This window comes from Haliaeetus albicilla, chromosome 5 (genome assembly GCF_947461875.1).
Source record: "Haliaeetus albicilla chromosome 5, bHalAlb1.1, whole genome shotgun sequence".
In the NCBI taxonomy this organism is placed as follows: Eukaryota; Metazoa; Chordata; class Aves; order Accipitriformes; family Accipitridae; genus Haliaeetus; species Haliaeetus albicilla.
The window spans coordinates 26,647,374-26,672,459 of record NC_091487.1 but is presented as its reverse complement, the minus strand read 5'-3'; the positions used below and the strand labels follow the sequence as shown (position 1 = coordinate 26,672,459).

Sequence of the window (25,086 nt, the reverse complement as noted above, 5' to 3'; positions counted from 1 at the left end):
TCAACCTGCCCTTGTACCCACAAGCACAGCAAGATCTCCAGGCCAAAGGGCCCTCTGTCACCACAAGACACAATAACTGTGAGCTGAGGACCCAGCTCCCACCTAATGAAACCCGCTGCGGACGTGTCAGCCAGAGAAAAGCTCACCACCAGCCGCAGCGAGGCCGGTCGTCTTCCCTGTACAGCAGGGAGAAAACAAGCACTCGAGTTTCATTTCCATCTTGTTGACTAGCAACACTCACCCCCTCCAACAGGCTGCCAACTTCAAAGCCCTGAAAAAACACTTTAGCCTATTCATCCTCGCGCCCACATGTACCCTGGGGAGTGGGGGGAGCCAGCTGCCTGCCCCTCGTTTTACATGGGACATGGAGAAGGAAGGCAAAGCCTCTCTCATCCCAGGCATGTGAGTGGGGTGAAGAGCTTGCGGCTGCATACACACACAGAGGGCATGAGAGCAAGAGGGTGGAGATGTGTGTAGTCCTCTCATCTGGAGAAAGGGACGCTTTTCATCTACAGCAGGACGTGCTGGGAAGTCTCCCACTCACCCTGGGAACACTGTGGATCTAAGACATATTTGAAGCTAAAATAATGGTTGAACACCCAGCAGGATGCCCTGGCCTTTGGATCTATTAGCTCGATGTAGTTAGGTCTCCTCACATCTCTCCATCCCCAGCCACACATAGGATTCCCTCACCCGCAGCATTCAAGCCATGAGAGCTGTGTTGAGATGTGATACTTTTCTCCCCACTCTTGAAGTCTCACACCTGCCAGGGAACAGGGAACGAGCATCCCAGTGATTTTTATTCTGTACTGTTCTGCACTGGCTCCATCCCTCCAGTTGCTCACTAGCCAGAAGACTAGAGCCTGGCTGGGGACCAGGAGCACTCCTGGCCACATATGCACGATGCCTGGTGGCAAAGCCAGTGCTTCCAGGGGTACCATGACCACAAACCTGCTCTCACACCTCTCCCACATGGCTTTCAGTATCCACACCAAGGACCAGCAGGGAGGAGCAGGTTTCATGGCATCTCCAGTGGGAAGGGATCCGGAGCAGGCAGAAAGGCTGCGCCTGCCTTGGTACCACCTGGGCTTCAGCTCCTCAACAGCGCAGCTCCAAAGCGATGGAGAAGGCAGAGCTCCAGTGTCATTATCAACCTGTCATTACATCCCAGGAGGAGTTTGGCACTTTGCTGTTGTAGAAAGCCTTGTAGCTGAAAAATTAGCATGGCCACCCTGTCAAGGCTACAGGCAACCTAATACACCCTGTCTGTCCCCTCCAGATAGCCTCAGCCTCCAAGTATGCTCCCCATCCTCCAAGGCCAGAATTTGGCTCAGTTTTGCAAATGTGGGTCTGTTAACCATTCCCCTCAGCTCCCTCCCTCCCTCCTTTTGTAGTTCTCAGAATTCCTTCCAATTTGTCAAGATCTTTTCCGGCAATAAAGAATACCTTGACTCAGTGCAGGACCCCGGGGTGCACAGGAAAAAAAACCCATGCGACTCAGGTCTTTTGCCTCCAAAGTCCTAAGCACCACTGATTTCTTGTATGCAGCCACATCGCATTACTCTCTGCTGTCTAATTTGCTGTTCACTCCTACTCTGCAAAATCTCAGCCTCTCCTTCTTCCAGATTTCTTCCTCCCATGGAGGATTTTTTTCCTTCAGCTCTAACAGATAACATTTTTCCAGCCTGAATCTCTTCTTAATTCCTGCCTATAAGTTTAGTTTCTGCGTGTCCCTGAAGAGAGTCTCCACACAAGTGAGACAAAAATGAGGTGGTGCAAAGGGCTGGGTACAAATCCCATCCAGTACCAAGCACTCAGGGAAGCATTTCTCAGGATGCTTCTGAAGAAAGGAGTGGAGAATGAGCATATTTTATATGGAGACTTCTGCATCTCCATTTCAACACTCCTTGTACCAAATCAGCTTCAATTCATCCCTCGTGTGCTGCCAGCACTTGGTGATTTACGGAAAATACTTGAAACCAAAGAGAACAGCTTTGATTTTGCTTAAATACCAGCTTAAACCAAATAAGGCAGCATACAGTCAGGTATGAGAAACTGCAGCGTAATCCATATGCACAAGGGAGCTGAAAGCAGGCTGGACGACAATCCTAATTCAGGCATTAGGGAAAAACTCTCCAGCGTTTGATCATGTGGCCTTAGTGCTCTTCTAACATCTTTCTTTTTTATACAACTATACTTTTTTATGCAGCTATATAAATTGTATTGTCATAAATGTCCCAAATGATATATGTATAGTATATAAAACAGGCTATAAACTGGATTTTCTGTACTACCTCACCTACCACATGTACAATGCATTTGTCCTGCACCCTGCTCTCTTGCATGTAGTCTTAGACTAAGCTGACAGTAGCAGCACTTTTCTTTCAGTTAGAAGGAAAAGTGCATTTCAACATTTTCTCCCAAAGCCTAGAGGGTGAATTAAGCTACAGGAATGGCTCCCAAGGAGGTGCAGAAGAACGAGGCCTAATGTAAAGACCATATTTGGAGTTTAAAAGGAGCCTGAAAAGCCAGCTATCCTCCTGCTGCTCTGAAGCATATGAAACCCCCTAGAAAGTAAATACATAAAACACATAAACCAGAATGGTGCTGACAGCTTTAAAACACTAGAAAGTAAAGCAACTGTATCTGGTGCCAGGCTAGAGAAGGTATATCATGTAATTTAAAAACAGAAGTATTTTTATATAAGAAAAATGACATTTACACTCCTCTTGGGTAGCTTGAGTTTTTCCTTTAGGCTTCCCAGCCAGCTTGCCAAGGGCTTTCAACTATGTCAAAGCAGGAGAGGGCCTGAGATCTGGAGCTTATGGAGATCTCATTGCCCTGAGTGGAATCTCTTTTCACATATTCTCACACAGACTGGCACCAGCTTTTTAGTTTCAATTTTTTAACAAGGTCTCAGATATCTACTCAAAGTTGGCTCTGGATCAAGGAACACAAATGCTTGGCCACCTTGTGAAAACTATATTGCCAAAGGGAAGCACCTTGGAAAGATGCAATTAGGACTTATCTGCATTGGGAAAATATGCCATTCAAGTAACAAGCATAATGACGCTGCAGTGGCAGAAGGCAAGGCTGGCACCAGTGTTTTACCCCAAGAATTCAACATCACATGCTATGGATCTCCTGGCCTGGTCCCACACCAAGCAAAGTAGGAAATCTGCCACAGCCCGTGCCATGGGAATGCACTTACACAGGGGGTGCTACTCAGCCAGGGTCAGCTTTTATTTTCTCTGCTATTTGGGTATTAATAAATTGTAACCCTCATAAATGTAAAGTAAGTGACAGTCATAAGTGAGAAGAAGAGCAGTAGGTGTGTTCAGTAGGTATGTGGCTAGTATAGACCTCCTCCTAGTACTACACATATCACGGACAAACAGTCCTGGATACTTAGCAGCAACCCAAGTAAGGCAGTAAGAAAGCTCCCCTTTTTCTCATAAATGGGGAAAGTTCAAAGCTGGCAAGACAGGAGGCTCCAGATCCTGCTTTAACAATTAAGACAAATCTGTCTCTGTTTGGAGCAGCATCTTTAAAAAGCAAGTCATCTCACAATGAACTTTCGTTTTATCTGTAAGTCCTCAATGACAAGCTAACCAAGCTGATTTTGCCAAGCCACAGTTCTCAATGTCATGTTTCAAGTGCCCCCCCAGGGTGGAGAGCTTTACATCCACCCATGGGCTCCACTCTCCTTTGCAAAGGACCATGCTAGACATTTGACTGCCACCAGAATGGGAGCTGGTTTCAGCCAATTTTCAAAAGGGGAGAAATACACTTTCTCCATCCAGCAACCTCTGCTGCACACCCAAGATCCTGCCTTCTGCTTGCTCCCTGCTGTTCTCATCCTTCACTTTCAGGAGAGAGAATAGAGTTTTTGGCAGAGTCTCCCTGCTGGCATGAGGTTCCCAGTGTCCCCAGCCCAGAAGCTCTTGCCACAATTCCCCAAGGGCTGCATATAGCCCTTCCTCTCATCAGGAAGGGAGGAGATGTCTCCTCCAGGGTGCTGGCGAGGAGGCTCTGAGATCAGGAGTCAGTGGGGCAGGCATGTCTCAACTCAGCCTTCTTCCTCTTCCATCCTGAAAACACCAGGCAACTCCCAACAACTGCCTTGCCTAAGCAGAGTCCTCTCAGAGGAAGCTCCCTGCCCTCAAGAGCTTAGCTGTATTAAGCTGTCTGCACAGTGTCTCAGCACCCTCTACCACAGCTATGTCCTTTTCCCTTGCCTGGGTTGCTGTGAAAATGCTTTGCAGGTCCCAGTCATCTCTTCTGTGAAGAGGAAGGATGCCTTGCTTCCCAGCCAGCCCTCATCCAGCACACACATCCCTTCTGGGCAGCACAGCTCCCTTGTGCAGATGCTGGTTACAGATTTATACCCGGCACGCCTGCAGGAGGGACCTTCTCAGGTGGCAGCAGCAGGACCCTCCTCACACACTGCCCGGAGTCAGAGGCAGCTGGCTGTCCATCCTGACGGTGAGGGGCAGGGGCGCAAGCCCTTTCTACTCCCTGCTAAATAAACAGGAATTCTGCTGATACTCTAGCCTTAGGAAAACAAAACAAAGCTGTTTCCATTTAGCTCGGCTTCTGGGCTGAGGTGCAGCTCCACCCGCACAATCATCCGTCGGGGCTTTGCTTCTCCGGGCAGAGATTCAGGCTGAGATCAAGAAGAGGAGGATTTGCAGCTAGTCCATGCCGGAAGGGCCTCTAACACCCCCAGGATTTTGCTCTCCAGAGCACTCCCTGTTCCAAGCAGCACGATGCAGGGGCCTCCCAGCTTCTGCAGCAGCTAACAAGTCCCCACAGGCTCCCTCAGATGCCCGACTCTAAACCTCTGCTGAGCCATGGCCTGCTGGAGGGACTTGGAAAGTGGTACTCACTGCTCAGCCTGTATTTTAAGGAATGAAAGCTTGAGCATCATCACCTCTGGTGTCAGGAAAGTAAACCCAGAGCTGCCCTTCTCCTAGCCATGTCTTTCCCTGGGCAAGTGCTGAGCTCAGATATGGCTGAGTATGTCATCTTCTTTAGTGCCAGGAAGAAGAGATAATGGGCACCGTATGGGCAAGCCAAGGATGCAGTGATTCTTCCCCGGTAACTCTCCAAACAGAGGCACCGATGACTATGTGTAACACTGCAGCACTGACACCTGTGCTCAGCACAAGGCTCAGGCTGACACCCACGTCCACATCTTCCCAGGACTCCCAGCATGCCCAGAAATGGATCTATGACAGCTACACTGGGAATGCCCACAGATCCATTTGCTAACCTTCACGTCTGCCAGGTGCAAATACCAACCAACCAGTACAGCCAGCTGTGTATGACCGGTAAAACCCTGTTCGTCAACGAGCTGCTACTTCTCACCAAGGCTGAGGGCAGAAGACTGACAGTAACTTATCTCCTGCTGTCACAGTCATGCTTCCTGGGTTCTCCTGGCAGGGAAGCTGCAGAAGGCATTGTAGCTTCTGCTTCCAGGCATGAGCTGTGGAAAGCCTGAGCATAGGTACCAGAAACAGGGCCATGAAAACAGGCAGCTGCCTGGTCATGCCCTTCACCAAGGCTTTATAGGCTCCTCCAGACTCCCAGAGACTTCCTACCTCCAGACCAGGCTACTCTCCACAGTGAAGGAGTAGTCATCATAAGCAACAAGTCCAACTAGCTGAGGATAAGAAATCATTTTAAAGCAAACCCACCACTCACACAAGTGGGGAATACTTTGGTCCAGGCAGTTCTTGAATAACCCAGGAGGCTGCTCTCCTAACTCTCTCTGCAGGCTTGCTTCAGAACACATTGAAACCAAAAGCAACCCCATCTCTGCTTAGAGAGCAGGTCTCTGGGGAGGATTCATCATTTTTTCACATGTTTATATGGCATCTAATACAGCACTGTTCTAGTGCATGACTTCAGAGCTTCTGATTGCTGCCTCCGTACAAACAAACACAAACAAAGCCAATATACACACAAATAAACAAAAGGAGAAAGCAAATTCACACATGTGAGGATTGATTTCCTGTCTTGGCACAGCAAGATGAAGCTTAGAGGTCTATAAGCTCCCACCCTTGTGCGACTCCTTGTTAGCAACGTGAATGTGCAGGGAGGTTGAGGACTGGTTGTTTGTCCTGGATGATCTCATAGTCTTCTCACAACCACTGACCTGGAACCACCAGCGTCCTCCGTCCACCGAGCCACCCAAGAGCTTCTTCTACCTCTACCTTATCGACAAATCAGACAAGCAAGCCAGCTGCTGTGGGATCATGGTGGCCTGACTAGAAAAAGTCAGTGTCCCACCAGCACAACCCATCTTTATCCAGGAGGAGACCAAGGACTGGAAAACCCAAACTGTTCCTCTCAGACTTGACAGTGAACTGAACTCCAGTGAAGGTGACCCCGAGTTTGCAGTGCCTAAGAACCAATCATCCTACTTGCAAATATGAGCAAGATCCACCTAGCTCTGGGAAGGCCAATATGCTTCTTGCTGCAAAAGCATGCCTTCAGCTGCAGATGCTCACTCTTACAGGCTCCACAGCTAGCCCAGAAGTTGGCAGGCTGAAGGGGACACTCAGAAATATTTGGGAAATAACCCACCTAAGAGCAGCAAGACTTTTAAGTCATGCTAGTTGCACACCATATGTTATATGGTCCACAGACAAAACCCAAGCGACTGAATTGTTTGGGAAATTCCCAGGGGCTGAAGTGAGGCGTTTCAATACAGACCAGTGCCAGGGTGCAGGCAGCCCCACACCTGCCTGCAAAGCGGGGCTGCTACACGTTGCCCGGGCAGGAAAGGCAGCAGCCTGTGGCACAGCACCCAGAGGGGTGGTGAGAGCTCCCTCTCGGAGACATGCACAGTGGCCTCGGCAAATCTTGGAGGACAGCTCCAGAAGAGAGTCAGTGCTGGACATGTCCCAGGGTCCTACCTGTGGCCATCACAAACAACAAACATCAAATGCTCTCACTGAAGCATGGGATAAGGCGACGTCCTATGGCCTCCATGGGGAGGGGAGGAGGAAAGGCACAGCATGGTCCTTAATGGAGTCCTATTTCCTTGGGACAGTGCCAGAGGATTTAAGGTACGGCAGGCAGCTGCGCATTCAGCAATCCCAGCTCAGCGATTGCTAGACGCTGTGTCTGACTGTCGGGACAGGAATGCTCTGCCAGTGCCTGCACAGCCCCTCGTCCTCTGTGCAGAGCCTGAGGTCATGTTCCTTACTGGGAAAGCCTTCAACAGGTGCTGTATCTCCAAGGGCACTGCTCTCCCCCCCTCCAGTCTCTCCACACAGAGCAGTGGCATGGAGGGGTAGGAGGAGGTCATTCCTGCAGGGAAACTCGTCAGCAATGACCAGGATTGCAGGCACGTGCAAGGGCTGCATGCTCGCTCGGGCACCAAGCCGCTCTTGGGGCAGCGATGACAGGGGCTTGGCCACCTCTCCCTACCAGCATTACCTCTGCCTTGTCTGAATTTGGTTCCCATCAGATAGCCTTTCATTCAGGCACCAAGATATGCTGGCTTCAGTGAACTACTTGGGGTCAGCCAATTCCTCATCAGTCATTTGAACCCCTCCAAAATTGTAGATGGCTGAGAGTGTCTAGAAATGTCTCCAGCCCATGCATTGCCTCTGCTTCAGAAGAGACAGAAAGGCAACAGCTACTTTAGGTGCAACAGCACATTAAAAACAACATGCAGGAATACAGAAAAACAAAGGCTGAATTGCCCTCTCCTCAGAGAGTCAGAACAGCTCAGAGAAGAAAAGGAGAAACAGAAGTTGCCTCCTGGTTAGGCACCTGTAATTTGCTGTAAAGTCTTCTTGACTATGACTGAGGGACTTCTGCTGGAAGCCATGTGCAAATTGTCTGCTGTGGTGGCTACCAACAAAACCAGTCTTTCTGGCCCAGCAGCTGAGTGAGTAGCAGCAAGGAAGACATGGGCCTTTACGGGTGGTACAGCCTAACACTTTGCTCCCATGTCCATGGACTCTTAGAGAAAAGCAGAGGTGATTTAAAAAAAAAAACCAACATGTGGATTGTTGTATAGCAGCAGGCACCATTCCCACCTCTCCATCCCACTGAGCTGCCAGCACAGCAGCGGTGCTTGTCAGGGAAAGGCACGTTTCCCACTTTTACTGCCTCCTTCAGCAGAAACCCCACAGCTCCAGTGGGACTTCAGAAAACACAAAGTGTGGAGGAGTCACAGCTCGTGTACAGGAGCACCTCAGCACCGAGCTGAGGCACGTGGGCTGAAGCCATAAGCTCTTCCTCACCCAAAAGGACTGGATGATGCCACAGTTGTCATCCTGAGCTTAACATGCTCCTCGCAGAGTCTCTCCTGCATGGACCTCTGTGAGCTCCAACAGCTGCATTTTTGCTTCCATACTCAATATGCAGGCACCTGCCCGAGTACCAAAATGACCCACACCACAGCAAAGTGACACACGGATATGGAACAAATGACTCAATAACTGCTAGAGTCTGCCAGGATCTCTCAGTATCATCACTTTGCTCATACCAGCACTTAATAGCACACCTCAGATCTATGTGCTTTTCTGTGGGTACTACCTGGACATACTGCTCTAAACACATCCTCTTGGGAAAGAGATTTAACCCCCACTCCTCTGTCCACCCTGCTGCTACCACAAAGGCTGTTCCCCAACTGGACAAGGGCAACCTGCTGAGCTTCACAGTCCTCCTCCTGCACGGGACCATCCCTAGCCTGTCCCATTCCTGTGTGTGCCTGGGGACTGTGACACAGTGCTGTGGACAAACCGAGTCCCTTGGAGGGACAGCAGGACCCAACCCCCTTATGTCAGCTCCCACAGCCAAGGGAGGAGCCTCCACTGGGAGCCGAGGTGCCCAGCCTCATGAAGCAGAGGCTGTGACCTGACTGAACCTGTGGATTTGGGGGAGCATCCTGCCGGCAACGGGGTTTGACTTACACAGCTGGGATGTGCCGTGGGACGGGTGCCTGAGCCTCTCGCAGGGAGGCATCCCGCCCTGCCGTGCCGATCCTTCTCCGGAGGGAGCTTGCGGGGGGCTGGAAGGCAGCGGCAGCGGCACCAGGCGGGTGGTACTCCTGCTCGGGAACGACTTCTTCGCACCGGGAGCCCTGGAAGCCCGAGCGACAGGTACAGACCTGGGGGCGACTGCAGGAGCCCTTGTTCTGGCACGGCGGGTCGCAGACAGCTGAGGAGACACAGAAAGGCGGTTAGTGAACACGGGGCTCAGCCCCATGGTGGTGGCACCCAGTTGGGGCAGCACAACTGGGGTGGTCCCATCTCTTCTGTGCAGGCAGGTGACCTTCAAAGTCTCGGTGTTACTGCTGCAGTGGGTCCCTAACGCAAAGTCACCTCCATCAGAGACTTGTTTCTGTTCCCACTTCTCCCCGCTGGTCTCTGCAGAGCTCTTTTCCAACAATACTCATTTCAGAAAACTCAGAAATGAGCAGCATGGTCTGCAGAGAGCATATGGCCTCCAGCATTGCCCATAGCGCTCCAGGCAGGAATAGCACCTCAATCCCAAAACAAGGGATTGCCTGTTACCTTTAGTCCATTTTGGGGTCTGATTTGCACAGTCCTCCACTGCCTGTCCCCTCCAGATCTTTCCAGCTCTCCCTCCGCAGCTGATTTTGGAGTCACTGCACTCAAATTCCTCCGCAGATACCGGGACTTACAGTTCATTAACTTCATGCCCAAATCACCCTCTGAGCCTGTGTGTGTTCCTAATTACAGCACATCAGCTTCAGTTTGCACCCCGGGAGGAAAGTGCTATTAATTATATGCCGGACCCTAACACTTCCCAAGTCAACAGATGCCAAATTGGGTTTATAGCCCAGCCAGCGAGAGCCAGGAAACCACGGCTTGCTCAGGTAGGACCAGGCTCATTGTTCTGAGCAAGAGTAATTGAAAAGGCACTGGAAAACAGTGTTGTCCTTCAAAGAAGGAAAGGGCTGGCTGGCCGAAGGGTAGTGAAACCTCGTTGGACAACACAAGGTGGAAATCAACCTCCAGCCACGTGGGAGCCCTGTGGATGGGCTGAAACATGCAGCCACCGCTTCTGCTGAGGGCCCCTTCCCTGGGACTGCCCCAGGGAGGCTGCAGGAGCATCTGACACCCCACCACCTTCACACGCAGCTGCTGGGCTTTCACGAGAACATCCCTCCCTCTCTGGCTGTCCTCTCTATCCCCTGTGAGATCCAAGCACACCTGCAAGAAAGGCTGCTTCTGGGCAACAAACATACAGATTGCTCTAGCCTCATGTGCCATCCACACTTCATCACCCTGTCACCAAGCAAGGGAAGTCCTTATGCAGACCCTAAGATCCTTTCAAAGCAGTATAGCCCCCACAACCCTTCCCTCACCCCAAAAGTGGACTGCCATCAGCTTTTCCAACATCAGGGATATGTTGGCTGGAATGCTTCATTTGAATCATGAACCATGAACCATGTTAACACTCAGAAGAGAGGGAGACCTCAAGGAAAGGGAGAACCCAAGTCACGTAGGGCTGTATAGGTTAAAGCTAGAGGTTTTGATGAAATCCCCCAGTAAAATAAATCAGCCACCACTGCAGACTCTGGAACAGAGACAGGTTCCTAGTCAGGCAGGAATTAACCATCTCTGGGAAGTCTGGCACTCCAAAAGTTTATGTAATTTATAATATAAAACTCAGCTGTGATTTTAATAGTCTGCCAGTCACTACTGTTATCTCCCAATAAATGCCTGTTTTAACAGACGCCACCAGACCAGGAAGCCTGCCATTGAAAACAACCACTTCACATGCTGAAATACTGCAGAGCCACGACAGCAGGACCTGGGATCACAGCAGTTCTGACAACCTCTCCCACTAACAATGTTCATAGTCATGTTAGAGCATCCCCTTCAGCAGGAAAGCAGCGGTAAGTGACGAGGCACTCTAAAAAAAGCCCCTAAGGCAGCTGATACAAAGAAGAGGAAGAAGGGAATGGGATTAGTCTACTGGTCCCTTCAAGCAGGATGGGTGGGGAGTTGCCCTAGCTGAAATATTCCAGCTCTAGGATTAATCCCCTTCCCAGTTGCCTTTGTAGACGCAGGAAGAACTTGCAAGAGCTTTAAAAAGTCACTGGTTTTCACTCAGTCCAACTATGAGATGTAGGGAGAGCAGATCATTCAGTGGAAGTACTGCCAATGCCAAGTGTGTGAAATCACGAGTCAGGCCCCCAAAACCTTGTAACATTGACAGAAGAAACAAGATGGTTAAAAATACATATATATATTTGGAATCTTTCTCTTTGCTTACTGGTTTCTGAGCCCAGGGGTTACTCTGAGATATCTCTCCCCATCTGTGGGGGCTACAAGCAGTTTCTGTTAAGATGAGAGACACTCATTTCTTCTTACTGTAGTCTCATGTAATCACCCACTTCAGGAGCTGGGGCTTTAGGGAAAGCAAAAAGAGTCATCTCAAAATTCTTCATAAAAGGATGAGATTTGGAGCACTGCTGAAGTATTATTAGTAGCAATGCTAGTTTGTTCAAAAGGACCTAGCAGTGCCCTCACAGATCAAGTCTGGCACTGTCTAGTCTTTGGTGCATGAGGTAAGTCCTCCCTGCAAGGTCACACTGCAGGGATGACTGTGGCATGACTGACCACCCACCTAGGCCAAGCAGGCAGGACCATCAGAGGGGAAGGCCACCGAGTCCAACCTCCCATCACCTGGCAGGCACACCTGGCCCAGGATTGAGCAATGACATTGCAAGGTGACATTCAATTACTGTGTCCCCGCTGCTCTGCACATGCTTTAGGTCTAGGAGAGTGGTGTAGATCTTCACTGTAAGCAGCTCCTGCTCAGTCACATTCAAATGCAGGGGAACCTGTCTATCTAGCTAGGCATTCACAGGAAGACTGGGAAGATGCTGAAGGACTTGTACCACTGGGATGATTTAGTCCACCTTCTCATGGAAAAGTTTGCTTATTGATGCAGACCAATATGTAATCTCAGTTTTAACTTAAAACTCTGACTGTGTTAGTGCACCCAGAAGGTATAGACAATTTAATACAAGTGACAGATCTGTGCTGGCTGACAGGCAGAGAGAGCAACAGCAATGCAGGAATAACAGAGCAGGAAAACAGAACTTCAGTGAAAAACAGTCTGGGCTCAAAAAACCCTACAGTCACCGTACAGAAGAAAGACAAAAGGAAAGAGCATGTGAATCTCATCTTCCTTTTGCAGATGTGGAAAAGCCCCACGTGCTAATGTGACTGTCTGAAGACATGCTGTGAGACCACAGCAGAGCCAGCGACTCATCCTGGAATCCCTGCGCCTTCATCCAGTATCTTAACTGCAAGACCGTCTGTACGAGATTAGAAAGTGCATGAATTTATTTAGTCCTTCCCAACATGCTGATTAAAAATGTTTCTTTTAAGCTTTAAAATGTCCATGTCAGAAAAAAAGCTCGCCTTGCATTACCAGCCCAGTCCAGGCTGCTATCTTGGGAAGCAGCAAAGAACCATAGTGAATAATGCTGATGAAAGCGGAGGTTGATGAACTTACGTCAGGAGGCTGAGCAAGAGGATTCCCTTGCTCTTAAGCAGAGGGGAAGGTTGATGAGCTAATAGGCAGCAGCTAAGTTATTGACAAGTGTACACCGCAGACCCCGCAGCTCCTGAAATATGGGCAGTGCAAGGGGACTTCTGGCCAGCTTGTGTGTACAGGTTTCTTCTCCACCAAACCCAGGACATAAGGCCTGAGTCTCACCCCAGGATGACTTTAAACAGGCAGGTGGTTGGATGAACTCCTCAGGCCCAAGTTCAGATGTAGCTCATTATCCCTGATATCCCCTCCTGCAGGATGACCTCTGCAGCCCCACAAGATGCCCTGTATGCAGTTTGGTGTGATGACCTGGCAGCGCATGGGTAGAAACCAAGCCCATTGCAAGCGAGCGAGCCCTTGCTCCTAAACCCCCTTAGCTCACTTCCACTTTCCCAGGAAATGTCGGTGTCCCAAAGAGCAAGATTTCTCTTTTCATCTTCCCAGTCATTGACTCTCAGAAAACTCCCCAAGTCCTCACTGCACTTTGGTCCTCAAAGCTGGAAAAAACCAAAAGGCTAGAGACACCTGCCCATGGCTTGAGTTCAGTCATATGCAGAGATGTTGCAAGAGGAAAGTGCCTGGAAAAGCATGGGTGGAGAAGGAAGAAATCACCATGCTCGGTAGGTGACAGGAAGTAGACTGCAGCAACAATTTGGCCTATCATCTCTCCTGTACCCAGGCTAAAACGCACGAAAACCAAGGTCCTGCCCACGACCTGAATGACAACTTCTTCCCTGCTTCATCACGCTAAGAGGTTCCCTCTGGCTGCGTTTCTATCCCGCTAACTTCCTGATGCCCCATATCAAAGACCATGGGATCAGACATTAAACAGCACTGTGGTGCAGAAACTAACTGGGACAGGCTGTCCAGCTTGACGTGGTAACTTTAAAAACAGCCGAACATCTGCAGCAGCTTGGACTCCAGCAGAAAAGCCCGGTGAGGGAGGTAGCTGGGAACGCAATGATGTTTACACATCACTAGTCTCCACCTAAGTCCTGCCTGAGATTTACCACCCCCTGTCAGGAGGACACTGTCAGGCCTGATCATGTTGACAGTGTCTTTTTAATGAATCCTTGGGAACAAGGGCCCAGCACCTGAGCAATCGCTAGACAGCCCGCGTGGCTGCGAGCCCAAATCTACTGCTCCTAGGAAAATCCCTAATGAGAGAAAGATGCTGCCATCGCTGGCCCCGCGCTCTGTTTACAGACGCTGTCTGGCAGCACAGCACGCTCTCTACCGTTTGGCTTCTGTCGGCAGGGGGGAGAGGGAGAAGGGAGGTGAGTCAGCCCTTGGCCCCTTGCTCCCGAACAGCAATCACTAATGCAATTATCCCAGAGCGGCCAAAGCGCCGTGAGATCCCGCAGCAAACAAAGCTGAGCCTCTTTCCCCGCTAAACATCTGGGCAGCTGCTGCCATTCGAGCGGAGGCAGACGCTCTCAGCTATTCTGGGCAGGGCGTTCCCATCCAGAAAGCCTGCCTGGTGCCTGCGTGCTCCCTGCCCTCCGAGCTGCCTGGGCGCTGCAGGCAGCCCCTCGCCTCCCTGGGACCGGGCAGGTGCACGGGGCAGGCAGTCCCCTGGGAAGGCCCACGGGTGGGCTGGGTGGTGTAACCCCGTTGTTTAGGGACAAGGGTCACAGCAGTGGCTGGGCTGTGGTTACAGAGCTATTGGCGATGGAGACGACAGTGCAGCTGCCTCTGGCATGCGTCGCACCGGTGCCTGCCCAAACCCCTTCCCTTCCAGTGCTGTGTAGGGGAGCCTGAAATGATCTCAGCCCCCAGGGTTGTTGCAGGGCCTTCTGGAGGAGCAGAGCCCTTATTAACCCCTCTGTGAGCAGGCAGGAGGGCCCTGGCTGGGGAGTTTCCACACCACAGGGAGCACCCTGCAGCCCCTTGCCATTTTACACATCCCACACACTGCACCACACTCCAGCCCCACCAGTCCCAGCCATTGTGCCAACTCCATTAATTGCTTTCCTTAACAGCACTCAGATAATTTGCAGCCCTGATTGCCCCCTCAGCATCAGCAACACTCGCCCACACGAGCACAGCCCCACTCTGCTGGTTCCCACCTGCTGGGACTTTCACAGACCTGCCTTTTGCTCCAAGCAGGACGGTGAGAGCCCAGGGCTCAAAACTCACCCATAAATGTGCCATTGCAATGCCCTGCCCCAGCAGTACCTTGCTTGGGATGGACACTAATAACAATAATAAAGTAGAGCCATAACTATTCAGCGTGCTCAGACTTTGCCAGGAGGCAGAGAGAGCCAACCCACAGCCCGGCAGGCCCACGGGGAGGTTGCGGCGCTGGCTCCGGGGACCCCACGGTCCATCTCCTGCCCCGGCACAGCACAGGGGACATGTGTGGGGTCACAGCAGTACTCCTGCACTTTTTAGGGGTGCATCACGAGACCTGCACCGGCTGAGACTGTCATACTCACGTTTGATGCAGCGGTTTGTGCCGGGAGCCGTGGTCCATCCTGGGCAACACTGTCTGCCGCAGACATTTGGCCTAAGCAGAGAGACAAAGCAGTGTGGTTAGGAGAAGGGAAAGCTGAGGTCTCTCTGCAGCCAGCACCTCTGAGTCACCCGTAAAATTATTTCCTGCAGCATGTGATATTTCCTTCCAGATGGACCAGCAGCTGAGATCAAAACCAATGGGACAAGGGCTGAGTTGTTTAAGTGCTTGGAAAAGAAACCCCCAAGGACTATGTGAATGCTGCAGTGTGAGCGATCCCTCAGGGAATATCTCCCTTTTGAACTGGCATTATGCTGGCTTCCTGGCACAGCGCTCAGAGGAACCGTTTTCCTCCTGAGAGCAATTGGAGGCTGGCAGCCTGTGATCATTAAAGATCTCACAGCTCTTCATGGTATTGGGGTGTAAATCGGGCCTGATTCCAACTTTGGTCATAGCATCTCGCCTCCGCAAGTGTCCCGAGCTGCTTCGGCCGAAGACAACGCTTCATTCTCCACCTAACTGCTGCTGCCTGTTTGTTGTTCATTGCTCAACCCTACCCTGGGTGGGACTACACGCCAGCAGCCACGTCAGCCGCTCCCCAGCTTGCTCTCCCTTTGCGAGCACCCCAGTCCTGCACTTGTTATCTGCCTCTGGCGCAGCAGCCCCGGGGGCTGGGGACTCTCCGTTGCTATGAAATTTGTGTCTACCTGACATGCACGTTGCCACACTAATTCCAGGATGCTCAAATCATTTCCATGGTTGTTAATTCCAGCACTTTGCTGCAGCAACTTTTTGACTGCCTTTACATAAACGACATCCTCCCCACCTCTCCCTTATTATGTGTTTTCAGGTAGCAATCACAGCCAACATACAGCTATCGGGGACAGTGCTGTGCCTCCCAGAGGTGCTCTGCAATGCCCAAGCAGGCAGCTAATCCTGCTTCCTCTGGTCACATCTTGTATTTACACATCTATAATGAGAAGGAATAACAAGTTGCAGGTTGCTGTCCAAGCATATTTACTCATCATGGAGGGAAGGTATTTTGGGAATACGTAACTTTTGCATGTCTAGGTAGATGGGAGAGTACAGTCATCAAAAGATTAAAAGTTAGAAATAGGCAGCCTGAAAGCTCTGGAAAGCCTCTGGAAATGAAGTGGGGAGTATGGTTTATTTCTAATGCTGGACAAGGCAGTCAGAGCTGTTGACAGAATTTGCAGGAACCATGGAAACATGCACATTTGTCTTCTGGATTGACTTTAACATGAACACAGCAGGGTCAGAAGATGATCCTGCTTCAAACCAGCATCCTCGTGACTCCTACATCCACATGGCATGAGATGAGACTCCAGAAGTGCCAGAGCTCAAGCTGTGGGGTTCACATTTTAGGAGAGCCAACAACAGTGGGTAGCAGGTGTGCCAACGATTGTTCTGGTGTTCATGAATGAAGCTGCCTGTAGAGATACAATCGCTCCACGTGGGAAGGAGAAGTGGCCTGAGAAGCCACATCATTTGTAAAGCATTATCCAGCCCTTCAGGATCAACATTTTATTAACCTGGGTAGATTTTTATAGGGAGAAAGTACTTAAATTCCCTTGGTGTGACTTCCTGCAAACAGAACAAGCCAAAGGAATTCTTGCATCCACTCACATCTGCTCTGGCTGGGCTAGAGCACTGATTTCCAGCTTTTTGTCTGTAAACTCAAAGACATCTATGGGTCTCGTCTTTAAGACAGCCCCAGAAAGTATCCAAGGAAAGCAAACTTGCCTTTACTTATGGCATAAAAGCCCACAAAAGGCCTTAAACTATTTAAAGATGTCCAGATCAGCAAAGAGGGAAAACCACTGAGCTGGAACAGGTCTCTAGGTAATTAAGGTCCGCTGAGGGACTCCACTCCAAGCAGCAGCATAAGCATCTTTGCTTATCTTAGACTGTCACAGCTCCCATTCTTCCCTTGGCATGGCTGAAACACACCTTGCAAGGCATATTCAGCTGGTCTGTTCAAAGAGCAAAGCCTTGCCCTTTCCCACCTCAACTTACTCACATAATCAGAGATTGCTTCTTGTAGGCAAAATATCTACCTTCTCCAGAGAAGCTGTTTTGGCCTTGAATCACACTATTAGCTCTTTAAAGGATTTAAGTTCAAGTTTTATCTACGTCTCTCACATACGTGCTGGAGGGAGCATGCTGCTAGCTAATCTCTCAATGCCAACAGCGAGCCAGAGGTTGTAGGGAGAAAGGTATGAGACTAAAACAGACAGGGGCCCAAGCCTGAGCAGATCACTCTTGAAGGCATGAAACCCCTGTTGGGTTCAGCACAAACTATGTCACTGCCAGCTCCAGGCATGAGTTGACAACCCCAGGTGAAGGGAGATGCTAGAACCAGTGCGATGCTCCTCAAGGGAGGACAGCCCAGCATGTGCAGAGGGGAGCGGCCTGGCAGGGATGCCCTCAGAGGCAGGGGCAAAGGAAGTACCTGGAGGGGAATGTCCCTTCCTTCCATAACCTCCTGGATGAGAGGATGGGCAGAGGTGGAGGCAGGGAGGACCTCCAGGACTGGAAGTGAGCACTTGGGAGGAGCAACATGTAGGTAGTACTGGAGGACAGAGAAGGACCACAACTATTTCCTGATAAAAGCCCAGTAAGCAGGACCTCACAGAGCATGGGGCCCCAGGTAAGCAAGAGCATCAGCAGTGGGAAAATAGCTATGGGGCCTCTGCCGCATGGGACTCAGTCCTGAGCACGTCTGGTTCTACTTAAAGCCTTTAGTTGACATTTGCATGGCTTAAACACCATGTGGTTTTCACTGCCTTACAAAGAATTCAGAATTAATCCCAGGACATTTAAGGAGCACGGCATGTTTACAGCATGGACGGTGTTCGAGAGAGTGGCAGCCCCCAGCTGCGTTTGTCCTGCTGCACGTGCCATCGCCAACACTTTGTGCAAAGACATGGCTCAGGCATGAGCCACCTGCAGGGCACATCCAGTCCTGGGCCTCTCCATCCAGCCCTGCTTCTGGAGAAAAGAACAAGTGGCAGAGTCCCTCCAGGTCTGGTGTCACAGTCCTGGGGGTGGCTGCTGGGGAGCTACCTGTACACACTGAGCAGCCCCTGATCACCCCCACATAGCACAGGGGACAGGGGCCTCCAAGGCAGCAGGCAGAGCTGCCCAGCAAGGGGAACTGCTGGGTGCCATGATACACCAAGCCCCCGGCAGACCTAACAATGATGTGAGCCAAAGCCACGCTCATAACTTTGAAGCACTCAGCAGCCACGCAAGGTTGAGCACCCAGGCTGCCTCCTGCTTACCCACTCCTTGAAACTGGCAGCATGGCAGCAGGGAGAGGGGAGCAGGACTCTCGCCCTCAACCTGGGGTGCAGAGAGACCAGAGGATGGGTGGGCACATGGAGGGGTCAGCAGCTCTCCCAGATGGAAAGAAGCTCAACACAGCTCTAGATCAGAGCAGAACAGAAGACATGTCCTCACACAGGTCTCCCAAGCTGAAGTCCCACTGAATAGTCACACTAGGTCACGCTGCATGGGGATGCCCTATTCCCAGCCCTGCCACTGATGCTAAAACAAGCCCTGGGCAAACCATCTGTCTTTTCTATTTCTGTGTCCTTACCAGTGGAATAAGTTAATTAACATATTTACCTTCCCAAGAGCCAGGTCAGCTAGCACACATCTTTCCTAGGAAATCAAACATTGCTGGGGATGTTCCCAGATGCTGGGACTTGATTGCCTGTAACACTGGACTGCTACAGGGCTGGTGGGCCACTTAGCACCTTCCAAAATAGCTCCCAGCCCAGCTCAGACCAGAGCAGACAGAGCCCATTTCCAATAGCCAGTTTCCCCTTTTTGGAGAGAAACCGGGTTGAATAGCTCAGACAGCTGAATAGCCACAGTGCCAGTTCTAGCCCTAAGGCATAACTCACTAGTGCAGATGTGGGCCTTCAGGTTTACCTTTCTGGCAATATGCAGGGTGAGGCACTGGATCCACATCTCAGCCCCTGCCTGAAGTGCCAGGTACGCCCTGAGGTCTCCAAACAGCACAAGCAGCAGTAACCAACTGCAAACCAAGCTTGCTCCTCGCTCCGCAGCTAGCATGCACCATCCGTGCCCAGGTATAGTTCCCGGCATGTTGCAAGAGCTTGCTACACAGGAGGTGTCAGGTGCTACTCACTGGCCTGCTCTTTTTCTGGGACAGACATCTCCCTGACACCCCTCACAGAGCTGAAGCCAGTGCCATGAAGCCTCCCTACATCCAGAAGTACCGTTCATGGCCCTGACTGAATGCACCAGCGCAACCCGTAACTTGGGCAAAGGATCCGCAGCAAGCCAGTCCTTCATCACCTGCTTTGCTGCAGCAGCCAGAGGCCACTGTCAGGATCAGGACCCCGCTGTGCAAAGTGGTACCCAGGATGAGAAAAGCCTGCAAGATCTTGCAGTGTTATCTGAAACCAGAGGCAAGCAACTGTAACAAAGCACTAGGGTGAAGGAAAACAGTAGTAAGATCATGGCTTCACATAGTTTCAGCATGTGCACAGCCTCGGTGATGATCACATACTGTTTCTGAAGCATTCAGTAGAACCATTTTTTTCACCATTTATTTTAACAGCAATCTATGCATCATCTTTTAACTTCATGCAGCACTCTGTGCTGCCAGATATGCTGACTCCATTCAGGTCATTTAACAGCATCCTCACAGAAGGCCAAGGGGACCATTAGATCATCAGGTCTGCCTTTCTACTGCAGGACAGTGAACTTCATCCAACTGCATATGAAATATTTGCAGTCAGACCCAATGAAGAACATTAGCAAAAGGCTGCTGGCATCGATGAACCACTGAAAATCCTCTGCCAAGTCCACATCAGCATTAACTGCCTCTGCTCCAGAGCAGTCCTATACACACACTGTAGCGAGAACCTATACCCCACAAAGCCTGGGTAAAGCAGGACTATATAGCCACAGATGGTGCCTACAACAGCAATTGCACAAGAACTGGGGTGCAGAATGCACAAAAAGAAAGTGGGAGGGAGAAGGAGAGAGTGTGGCACGCCCAGCCTGTTACCTGGGGCGCCTCACATGCCCCTGAAAATTGTCCAGGTGGATACCAGAAGTAGAGGTACTTCCCCAGACTACTCTCCCGTTACCCACCTTATCTAATTTTGTGTACATCACCTGAGGATCATCACCGGGAGCCATCATCCCAGCCACAGGGCAGAAGAACGATGGCCATCACATCCTGGGAGACACAGAGGTGGAGGGTGATGCCTACAGTGTCCTCCCAGCAGGACTGGCCAGCCCAAATTAGAGATGCATCCAGCACATGAGTACAGCCATACCTGGCATGGGTCAGGTCTTGGGAGCTCCCTACCCCACAACACCTGGGAGGAAAATCTTTCCAGTTGGTGGGGCTGGGGAAACAGGCAGGTTAAACAGAGCACAGCAAAGCAGAGATGCTTTTGGGGCTGGATTGTTTTCCTCACTCAGTGTTAGAAGACAGTAATTTTCTGCGGTATTTGCTGTGGTGTCAAAAGTCACCTCACAATGAGCCTCCAGGAGAAAATACTAAACCCCTGGTCTTGCAAGACTTGCAGTTGGACGCACTCATGGAAGGGCGTGAGCAGGTCCCACCTGCAACAAGGTCAGACGTGGGCGGGGTGGCAGACACAACCCAGGAAAGAAACTTAATTTGGGCTATGCCACTATCAAATAAAGTGAGAAAATAATTATCCAGAAAACAATAAAGTGCTAATAAGCATGTTTTTCAATCACAGGACTGTGCGAGGCCCCTGGAGGTACCAGCAGAGAACTCTGGGGAATCAGGAAAGGCAACCCACACAGCGGTTGAGATTTTAAGCCAAAGTAACTGTATAAATAAATAGCGCTGGGGTTTAGTGCAGCCTGCAAAGCTACCTGAGTAAGGGAAAATGAAGGTTGTCATACTACAGAGAAGTAGGAGTGAAGGGTAAATAGAAGAACAGAAAATATCCCACCTGGCAAAAAAATGAAACATCATGAAATGAAGTTTTTTAGGGGCCCTGAGTTTCCTGGATGGAAATGTGTCTGGTGCAGCAAGGGGTGTAAGAAGATGGATGAGGTGGAAGGACAGAGTCTCACCAAATGGCTGGAGGCAGCAGCAGCTAGCTTTCCATGAGGAGTAACGCCTGTGGTTACTCATGAACAATTATTTCAGCTAGGCTTTTTCATAAGCTCCAAAGACAGTAGGTCATAGAGAAGTTTAAAAAGTGCCAATTTGGACTCCAGAAGAGATGGAAAGCTACTGATGACAAGCCATTATATGCACTTGCCAGAGTTCAAGTTCTTGGGGATCAGAGCAAGCCCCGTATCCCCAGCCCTCATCTTCCAGGGCAGAGCAGAGACAGAGAGCCCAGCACAGCCTGTGTGGGGAACACAGCACCAAGGCACAGCTCTTCCTTCCTCTAAGCTTGGAGGCAATGGCACTCTCTAATACCGCAGGAAGCCAAATCTAGCTGATAACAGGTCAACAGTGTGTAAGCGCTGGACCAACCACCCCCATTTACACCGTTGATTAAGGGATGAAAGAAAGCGACTTGCAAAGAGGTTCAGCGCTCTTCTGAGCACAGTGCGAACCTTGGGGCTGCCTGCCTGCTCCTGGTAGCAGTGTGGCTTGGCTGCTGTCATCAGAGGCAGCTGCAGCCTGAAGCCCTGGTGGAGACTATTCAGGGTAGTCATTGAAAAGAAACGGGCTACATCTCAGATGACTCAAATCCAATTGAATCGCCACGTGATTCCAAAGCAATGCTGACAACATGCCGACTGCAGAAAGGGTACAATCCTTCTGAGCCTCAAAAAGCCCAAACCTGACTGAGCAGGACTGGATCTTATCAAGACTCTCGCTCTAGGTGGCTGACAAACCAAGGCTAATGGACTGGGTAAGCCAAAATCTTCTCAGGACCTACCTGTCATTGATTAGCTGTTAGTGCTAAATACTTCACGTATCAAACACGATGGAAGAAGAGCAAGTTTAGTGCTTCTGTGGATTTGTTGAAGGAAAGCGCATGGAGTGGCAAAGGGAACATGTCTGCCTTGAAATTTTGCAAGTAGGTGAGTATGGGAGAGAGAAACCTCAGAGACTGGGCTGCCTTTTGTACTCTAGCGAAGCTCCCCACCCGGTGTTAGCAGGAGACACTTCTGCCCGCGTCAGAGGGCAGCAAGCCCAGAGCCTGCCCTCAGCATCGCCCCTGGCAGGGCTCACATGGAGAGCGGACACGCGCTGCCAGACGGTCGGTCAAACTGCCGGCCCGATGGCTTCGGCAGCCCTTCCCGGCTGGCGGAGGAGCCCGTCACGAGGGGCATCAGCCACGGGGGAGCAGAACGGGAACCGCAGAGGAGGGGGCCCGGGGCCGAAGGGCACGTCAGCGCTGCGCCAGACGTGCCGCTCGCAGGCTTCCCTCGCAGCGGAGCAGCTGGTCTCGCCATGCGAGCTCCCCTCCACCTCCACGGGGCCGCAGCCGGAGACCGGAGCTGCAAGCGGCCCTGCCGGGCAAGCGGTAGGAAGCCTCCCCCGGCGGAGCCAGCCGAAGCCACGGGAAGCTGCCGCGCGGAGCGCTTACAAAGGGCCCGTTACGGGAGGACGGAGCCAAGAGGCCAGGTACCCGCAGCAAGAGCGCCAGCACCCAGGCTCCGTCCCGCAGAGCCGGGCCAGACCCTCCGGCCTCTCCCGCCCGCCACCCACGTTCCGTGGCCGCCCCGCCCGGTGGCAGCCCCCCACCCCGCACGCTTTCCGGGACGGCCCAAGGCAGCCCCGGGGAGGGGCAGAGTAGCCCCCCCCGCCCGCCGCGCCGCGCCCCGCAGCTGTCCGACCCGGCGGAGCCCCGATGTGTCAGCAGAAGGGCACCGCATCCAGCACGCTCGATAAACCACACGTCCCCGCGCGGCAGGCGGCCGGCCGCACGGCGTCCCGCCCGCCTCACACTCGCGCACACGTGCGTGCACACGGGTGGGTACGCACGCACGCCGGGGGGTCGCGTGGGCGAGAGCAGCGCCATCACCCGCCGCACGCGCGAGCACCCGGCGCGCTCCTGCTCTGCTCCGGGGCCCGGGGCCAGAGACAGCCCGGGACGGGACGGGACGGGACGGGACACGGCCCAGCCTCCCCCGCCCCCCGCACATCACCCCCCCGTGACTGCCCCGGCACAGGCAGCGCGGGCGTCCCGCAGGGCACGGGGCAGCGCCCGCGGGGACGGAAGGGGGGGATGCACGCACCGGGATGCAGCGCGGGGGCTTAGGACGGGAGCCGGCCACTCCGCCCGGGGCTCCCCGGCGCCGGGACCACCGGGGCTGACGCGCGACGCACCCCCGGCAGGGTCCCCCCCGCCCCCGGCCGCGGCACTTACCCCGCCATCCGCCCTCTGCCGCTCGGCTCCTTCGCCCGGGGCGCGACCCGGGCTTTCTGCCCGCTGCCCTGCCGCTGGCGGGAGGGGTCCAGCCTGTTCCTCCGCCCCGGGCCGGGAGCGAGCCCGGCGTCGCCCGCCTGGCCCCGGGGCGCGGGCAGCCCGCGGTCGGGACGCTGCCTCCGGCCGTCGCCGCCGCTCGGGCTCCCCGCGGCGGCCGCGGAGCCGCGGTCCACGTGGAGGGCGGCGGGGAGGGGCCGTGCCGGCGGGGGGGGTCCGGGCGCCGGGGACAGGCTGTGCGCCGTGCCCGCCGCCCCCAGGGCAGCCCCCCGGCCCCGCGGCCGCGCCGCCCCGCCGCTCCCCGGCTCCGGCCTGGCCGCGGAGTCCGGCCGAGCGTCGGCGAAGCCCAGGAGGACGGCGAAGGTGAGCGGGAGGAGGCTGGCGGCGGCGCCCCGCATGGTGTCAGCCGGTGGCGGGGGGAGACGGGCGGCGCGGAGCGCTCAGCGTCCGGCTGGCATCCTCCGGCGGGCGCGGGGCAGCGGGGACCGCCGGCTCTCCGCCCTCCGCTCACCGCCCCATCCCGCTCCGGGGCTCCGCCGGGACCTGCCGCCCACCGGGGCCGGGGGCGCAGAGAGCGAGGCGGAGGCAGGGGCGCGGGCTGCTGAGCGGCCCCCGCGGCAGGAGGAAGAGGAGGAGGAGGAGGAGGAAGGCGGCCGGCCCCGCTCGCCGGCGAGCTCCCGCGCTCCGCAGGCAGCTCCGAGCACCTTCGCGCCTGCCTCTGGCACTGGCAGCGCCTGGAGGGGATGGAGGGTTTTATTTTTGGAAACCTCCCCCTTTTGTGTCTTTTTGATGCTGACATCCCCCCTCTCCAGAGGACACGGCTCGGCCCCCCTCCTTAGGAGAGGAGACATTCCAGCAACACCCACTTTGGCAAAGGGAAACAAACTACAACAGAGAAGCCTTAACCCCTGCCTGGCCGGGGAGACCCGTCCGCCGCCTGCCCGGCAGCCGGCGTGCAGCCCCTGGAGCCCTCCCTGCCGCCCGGCCCGCAGCGAGCCGCTGGCTCCCGCCGCAGCTGGAACCGCTCGGGGAAGGTGGAGCAGCCCCGGGTGTGGGGTGCACGGAGCAGGAGACACGGATGCGGAGGAATATGCTGCCGCCCCCCAGCATCTGGGGACTCCTGGAGCTGCATCAGCACCGCTAGCCCTCTTGCTGCTCTTGATCGCATCTCACAGGAGACAGGCATGGCAATGGGGAGAGCCTTATTTGCCATCCCACCCTGGCTACAGAGCTCTCAGATCCCCTCAAATCCAATTCAGGGCTTTATATTCTTCCTTGTATAGGTCCAGGCTAGAAAAGGAACCACCTAAAAGCTCCAGGTCCTTCACCTAAGACAGATCTTTCAGGAGACGCCAGCTTAGAGTAGGTGTCCTTCCCTCCCCGTGTCTGTCTGTGTATGGGCACCTGGAGGTCGAAGGATGGCTTGAAATGACTACTTTATACGCTCTGAGAAAGACTGAGGGAAGGGCGGGGGGGGCGAGGAACGACATCAACAACACACAGAAATCCCATTTCAGCCACGCACATCAGCTTGGCCTTGTCCTCTGCCACATCTCTGCTGCCCTTGGCCATCTCGAGCAGGGAGCCAATCCTCCCAGATGAGTTCAGGCTCTGTCCCAGCCCAGCAATACA

The 25,086-nt window shown here is 53.1% G+C and overlaps 1 protein-coding gene across 3 annotated transcripts in view; it reads right to left on the bottom strand.

Annotated features, from left to right (window-relative positions):
- LTBP2 (latent transforming growth factor beta binding protein 2) overlaps nucleotides 1–25,086 on the bottom strand; it is a 98,582-nt gene that overhangs the window by 49,750 nt on the left and 23,746 nt on the right. For 2 of the 3 annotated variants that reach the window (XM_069783875.1, XM_069783876.1), the window contains exons 1-3: nucleotides 23,398–24,188; nucleotides 15,000–15,070; nucleotides 8,937–9,183 (exon numbers count right to left, since the gene is read on the bottom strand). In XM_069783875.1, the coding sequence (XP_069639976.1) occupies nucleotides 8,937–9,183; nucleotides 15,000–15,070; nucleotides 23,398–23,852 (773 nt within the window). In that variant the 5' untranslated portion in view covers nucleotides 23,853–24,188. Of the gene's footprint in view, nucleotides 1–8,936; nucleotides 9,184–14,999; nucleotides 15,071–23,397; nucleotides 24,189–25,086 lie in introns of those variants that run through there. The other variant, XM_069783877.1, reaches the window with a different exon arrangement.